At 32.2% G+C, this 6544-nt stretch overlaps 1 protein-coding gene across 1 annotated transcript in view; it reads left to right on the top strand.

Annotated features, from left to right (window-relative positions):
- Positions 1 to 203: 203 nt before the first annotated feature.
- The window catches only part of LOC106691716 (zinc metalloproteinase nas-15), an 11992-nt gene continuing 5651 nt past the window's right edge, over positions 204 to 6544 (top strand). Inside the window, exons 1-3 of the mRNA XM_014438551.2 lie at positions 204 to 564; positions 1857 to 1990; positions 2609 to 2745. Coding sequence (XP_014294037.2) covers positions 297 to 564; positions 1857 to 1990; positions 2609 to 2745 — 539 coding nt within the window. The 5' untranslated portion in view covers positions 204 to 296. The remainder of the gene's footprint in view (positions 565 to 1856; positions 1991 to 2608; positions 2746 to 6544) is intronic.

Genomic DNA, 6544 nt, shown 5'->3' with positions numbered 1-6544 from the left:
TAGTTAATACAAGTTTTTTAGAATCTATTTTTTGATACATTTTTCATTTGAAGGAAGGTTAGTCTATTTCATTTTTATTTTGTTCATTAATAATAAAATCATTTTTGAGTAAAGAAGTACATATAACCATAAAAGGTTCTTATAATTAGGTAAAATACTAAAATAAAATTCAATATTAAAAAAGTAAATAAATAAAAGAGAAGGATATTAAAGAAACATGAAAAAATTCAAAGGAGGAAGAAGTACATAATTCAACTGTTGCAGATGAAGAAGAAGCAAACGTTATAAAAGGAGCGATGGATGAGTTCCATGAAAACTCATGTATAAAATTCCGACCATATAAAAATGGCGATTCCGACTGGCTTTCCATTCAAGGAGATTCGCCTGGATGTTGGTCCTATGTAGGAAGGAGAGGAGGGGGTCAAGTTGTCAATCTTGGAAGAAGATGTGTACAACATGGAGTAGCTGCTCACGAACTATTGCATGCACTTGGGTTTCATCATCAACAAAGTGCAGCTGACAGGGACAAATATGTCACTATTCACTGGAAGAACATTCGAAGAGGTAGGATAAAACTATATTTTAATTGTTTCATCATACTTGAAAATAATCGATTGAGCTTAGAAAGAATAAACTGCACATTCAAATACTATAGTAGCCATCACGAAATAAGGCAGGTCTGGAAAATTCGGGCATTGTCAATTCTTGCTTCATAACCTTACTCACCATTCACTGAAGAAGGGTTAGAAATTCTTTATTACTTCAAAGATAAAGATAGCCCATACTAATTATTCTTAAATAAAACAATATCGATCAAATTAGTTCTGTCATCAATAAAAAATGGAAAATTAAAACTCATTGTTATAAAAATGAACATCATCAGATTTTTTATCTTAACTTAATCAAAATAATTTAAATATATAATAATAATACATTTAATTGACACTTAAGAAATACAATAAATAAAATTAACCTAACAATAACTATCGACATATCCAATGAGTTATCATCAGGAGATAATTTCAGCTTCGGATTTCAGAATCGATAATAAGATAAAGTGAAGTTAATAATTGATTTGAATAGCACATTTAAAAATAGAATATCATAAAACCATAATAAATAAATTTGTACCACACAAACCACGAAGGTCAGGTGTTCAGTCCTTTATAAGGAAGAACTGTCACTAGACCTATGGTTGTACAAGAAGATGATTTGGTCAGAATCACGCTCGACTGCTAAATTTTTTTCCAAATTAAGGAAACCCACTTTATGAAGCTGGATGGATCCCAGAGAGCTCCTGAACCTACAGGATTGACTCATGGCTGCAGTAACAGAATTATATCTGTCAGAGCTGGATTTGAACCCAGGTCCTTGGAATTAGAAACACAATGCCTTACCACTGAACCACGCCACTTCCCATCATAAAACCTATCTTTATAATTATAAAAGATGGTCAAGAAAAGAAAAAATAGTTTCAGCTATTTATTAATATTTTGACCCACATTGATGATCTTCATTCATCACTATTTTTTGTTTTTCTTTACCGTAATCGGGATCATCTACTTCTAATTATAATTATATAAATAATATGATTTATAATTTTTTTTAATTTGATAAAAAATTAATAATACATTGCTTTTGATATCCCATCCCTACAACTGAACAGAATGGGACAGCTAGGAACATAAGATGGTAGACATTGGCTATCTACTGACAATTCGAAAACTATCTCTATGTTGGGTACTAACAGTGGCGACATGGCAAAAACACCATCCCACCTTATTTCGAGATGTCTACTATAGTTATTCATGCTAGATGATATAACATAATTAAAATTTGTTTCTTAATTTTCTCAGGGGCCGAAAGAAATTTCAAGAGATACGGTCATGGAAGTATAACAGATTTAGGTGTTGGATATGATTATGACAGTGTGATGCATTATAGCACGCACGCATTTACCAAGAATGGTAAACCAACCATTGTACCAAAAGTAAGTTCAAAATTATACTTATTAATAATAATTCAGCCAGTTCTCAAGATTTCATAATGAAATTTGATAATCAATAAATTAATTTCTTATTATTTACAAATACTTTAAACCTTGCTATTTGAATTATAACTAGACCGAGTATAAATTCCATTTTTTTTTTTAAATATACAATATTAATATGATTCCTAGGGAAAAAAGGACATGGCAAAACAAGTAATTCTATTTTTTCTATTACTGCTTTATATATTTATGTTTTAAACGATATTACTTATAGTTTACGTTATTACTTATAGTTATTTTAATTTTATTTTCACTTGTGTTGTAAATATATAATAAAAAAACAACAATCATAATGGAATAAATTTAAGTACAAGGTGGAAGTATGAGATAAATAGTAAGTAGAGACAAAATATATATTAACTTCTAAAATGCAAAACATACATCACATATTCACATCATGTTTTAGTTCCTCACCTTATTTTAATTTATTTATATATATGTATATTAATTTTATAAAAATTAACTGTACACTAATGTAACGTTACCATAATCATTAGCTATATGTTATAATGTCCGACGCAATGTTTTTAGATAATTAATTGAAATATATATTTACAGGAGGACGGAGCAACAATAGGTCAGAGATTCAGAATGAGCGAAAAGGACCTTGACAAACTACGAAAACTGTACCATTGCGCCGATAATAATAACTTTGAAACGCCTCGATCATTCGATTTCTGGGGTTTCCATTTCAGGTAGTTTAATGAGACTACATAGGCTGCATTCTTGTTACTGTTATTGTTTTGTTGTTACTGTATATAGAAGTGAAATCTTGTTGTTGTTATTATATAAGATTATTTAGATACCTCAAACAAAAAAAAAAAAAAAAGAGAAAGAAAAGAAAAAAAAAATTCCTAACTGTTAATAGCTATATCAAACCAAATAACTCCAGAAAAAAAAAGAAAAAGAAATATTTAAAAAAAAATTGTTATTTATTTCAAATATAATGTACAGTAGTTGTTATATATAAAAATAAACATTTATCTGCTCATAAAGACATTACTGGACTTTTACCAAAACCATAAATTAAAATAGCATAATGAAGGTAAACAATTAGATATTTTTATAAAGTAATCAATTTATATATATTTTTATTACCTTGGTCGAGACTGGTGTTAATAATAACAAAAATTATCCAAATAGTCTCAACTTTCTTTATTAAAACATAAATACATTTTTAATTAAGCAGAAGATTGCTGATTGACTCCGAGTGATAGTAAAAGGAAGATGGTACGGGTGCAGTGAAAGAAAAACTCAAATAGTAATTAAACTATATGAGCCAACATTTCGCCCCACTTTGCAGGGCTTCATCAGGGCTAAAATAGATTCTACTATGTTTATTATTTATTAATTTGTCACCCTACCCTGCCTATTAGACAATACCGGTGTTTGCAGCAGTGGGTACAACTCATTGGTGCATATGACAAACATTTACATAGCTGTGCACACAGCTTGCTCTTGCTAGAAAATATATCTTGCTCTTCTACAGAGGCCTTACTGGTGTAGCTTACTCTCTCCTACCCAGGGAGAAGTGAGTAGAGCCCACAGATTCCTTTCTTCTGTACATGAAAATCTTGTAGTGCGGGTAGTTTTCTTTCTTCATCACCTCAGGAAGGTCGCTCTCCGTCAGAACATAGAGTCCTCTTTTCCTCATCATCTTGGCTCTCAGTGCTTCATAGGCGGTATAGGCAAGTACTACGTGCTCGGTGGTCTCTGGAACCTGACAAATTGCGCATAGATGATCGATATGTGGCGAGCTTAGCTCGGAAACCCCCATGCCCTGTGAGGAACTGTGAGACCCAGTAGTTGGGAAGGACCCACGTTGATTCTAGGCGTGAACCAACGGAAGGAAAGTACTTCCTAAGGGTTGCCCCTTTTGAGCAATCCACCCAACATCGGTTCCATTCTTGCAAGTTTTCTTCTCGAAGGATCCTCTTCCATCTGCTAGGGTTTTCACCAACACATATTTGGAGGTTCTCCGGTAAATCCACCAGACTTTCCCTCTTTGACTTTTATTGATAATAGTCTTCCTGCAGGAGAAGATCAATAGGCACTCCTCCAGCTAATACCTGTACCGCCTCATGAAACACTCGAGTGACTCGCAGCAGAGCTATCCTCTGTATTGTAGCCAACCTACTCTTTTCGAGAGATATCGACTCCATGTTGGGGATGCATATCCCAAGATACCCTATGTTAATGCATAAGTCAAGATATCCTCAATCGGGCCGCCCATAGCTCAGTGGTTAAGACACAGTCTTACCAATTTGATGTTTATTGGCGGTGCCGGTTCGAATTCGGCCTAGGACGTCGACTTTTTTCATTGCGTGGCGGTCCCACAAAATGAAGAACTTTGACCCCCAACCATGGTTAGTCTTGGCAGAAAAAAAAAAAAAAAAAAGATATCCTCAAGATTCTATTATGTTAACTGTCAATCCCCACAACTTCTCAAATACATCCTGTCAACAATTCACTTTCGCACTGACTTCCAGTCCGTTAGTTATGTTTCCTATCTTGTCCATTATCTTCTTTTATTCTTATCCCCTTTTTCCATCTTTTAGTTTGTACTGTATTTTATATTTCTTCTTTTTTTTTTTTTATCTGTTATTTTTTCCCGTTTTTATTAATTGTCTAAAACCTTTTAGTATTCTTATTTACTTTTTTCATTTTACTGAACATCCTTTTACTTTTTCATTTATGTTTACATCATTTAAGTGTTTGTTTCTTTTTTAGCTATGATGAAGCCCTGTAATGTGGGGCGAAACGTTAGTTCAATATAAATAGTTTAATCACTATTTGAGTTTATCTTTGATCATACCCGGACTATCTTCATAATTACATATCCAACATTTTGGCCGATCCTGCTATCATCAAGGACATCTTAATTTTCCTAACACAACCTCACATTGATTAATTATTAAAATTTGCACACTATTATGCTCAAGTCAATTTAACACGGTTAAAATGAACCTATTTATCAGTATAGCATTTATCAATAATTTCTATCCTTCACAATTTATGTATTCTACTATCATTAACTGATCACAACACAATTACATAACCTCGAAAAACCTAGGTAAAGAGGTAGGTCATGTAGTAGTATTGTATCTCTTTCATCACTTTATTTTTATTAATTTTCATTTTATATAATTATTTACTTTAAATCATTCTGTTTATATTCTCTCTTTTAATTTTTTTATATTCATTGGTTGTTATCTTGTTCTTTGTTCTTAGCCTTGATGAAGGCTAGAAACTCTACCCGAAACGTTGACACTATTAAATAAGTTCTCTCAACTTATTTGGGTTATTTACTCTCCCTCCCCCCACCACCAGTCTTATCCGCATATATATTATCTATGGTCAACTATCTTCTCTTCATTAAAAATTTTAATAAGTCAATGTAAGACCATGATACTAAAATTAAGATTTTCCTTAATGATGGCCCGATCGGACGAAATGTGATTATGGTTTAATAAAGAAGGTTGGGATAATTTGGTTATTATTAGTAATTGTAAGTAAAGAGTACTAAAATATATGAATAAGAGATATGGTTGACCGTCACCTTTTATGCACAACAGTTCAAATTTACTTTACCACACTAAATTGTTTTTTTACAAATAGTTTTAAGTCAGAGATCAGTTAGGAAAAATAAATAAGTCATTTATAAATAAGTCAAAGAAGACCAACATGGCTTGACTCAAATAAACAAAAATGATTACAAAATTATAATTGCTAAAAAGACAAAAACATGGAATAAAAAATAAAAATACAATCAAAGATGGTTTGATACCGTAAAATAAGGTGAAATTGTGCCAGATGAGGCAAGAATAGGCCAATTTGGAATAAAGCAAATCATCGCTTTTTTTTTTTTTTTTGGCCAAGATTCCCATTGGAGTCCTATACTGGGACAAGTTTTCCATTTTGTGGGATCGCAACTCAATGAAAAAAGTCCAGAAGTCAATGAAAACACTTCAGACCAGATTCAAACTGGCCAGCAGATCTCAGATTGGTACGACCGCGCCTAACCATTGAGCTACGGACAGCCCAAATCATTGCTCTTAAGTGATTCATTATTAAACCTACTATTATTGTTAAATATCAAAAAGTGTTATCACACTCCTCTGATATAATAATGGTAACCTTCGTAATTGTTTTAACAATCAACAATAAACTGTTTTATCACTTTGTTGGTACTAGCAGAAAGAGTTGGTTCTCCTGTCATGAATAATTGGTTTTATACACAGATAAGTAATTTATTTTTATGTATATTTCTTTGTTATCATGTTATTATATTATCATGAGGTGTAGATAGTTGACCGTACATTAATGATTGGAGAAGTTTGTCGGGGGGTGCGGTCAGCAAAGAACAACATAAATAAACGAAACCATAGTTATTTATTTTATACCGAAGTTTCGACCTGAGTTTCAGGTCTTCATCAGGGCTATAGAACAAAAGAGATAACAACAACATTTAGACTAACATACAATTGAAAAGGA

This window comes from Halyomorpha halys, unplaced genomic scaffold, assembly GCF_000696795.3.
Source record: "Halyomorpha halys isolate HHAL.00 unplaced genomic scaffold, Hhal_1.1 Scaffold1.1, whole genome shotgun sequence".
NCBI classification, from domain to species: domain Eukaryota; kingdom Metazoa; phylum Arthropoda; class Insecta; order Hemiptera; family Pentatomidae; genus Halyomorpha; species Halyomorpha halys.
This window is presented reverse-complemented; position numbering and strand designations above follow the sequence as displayed.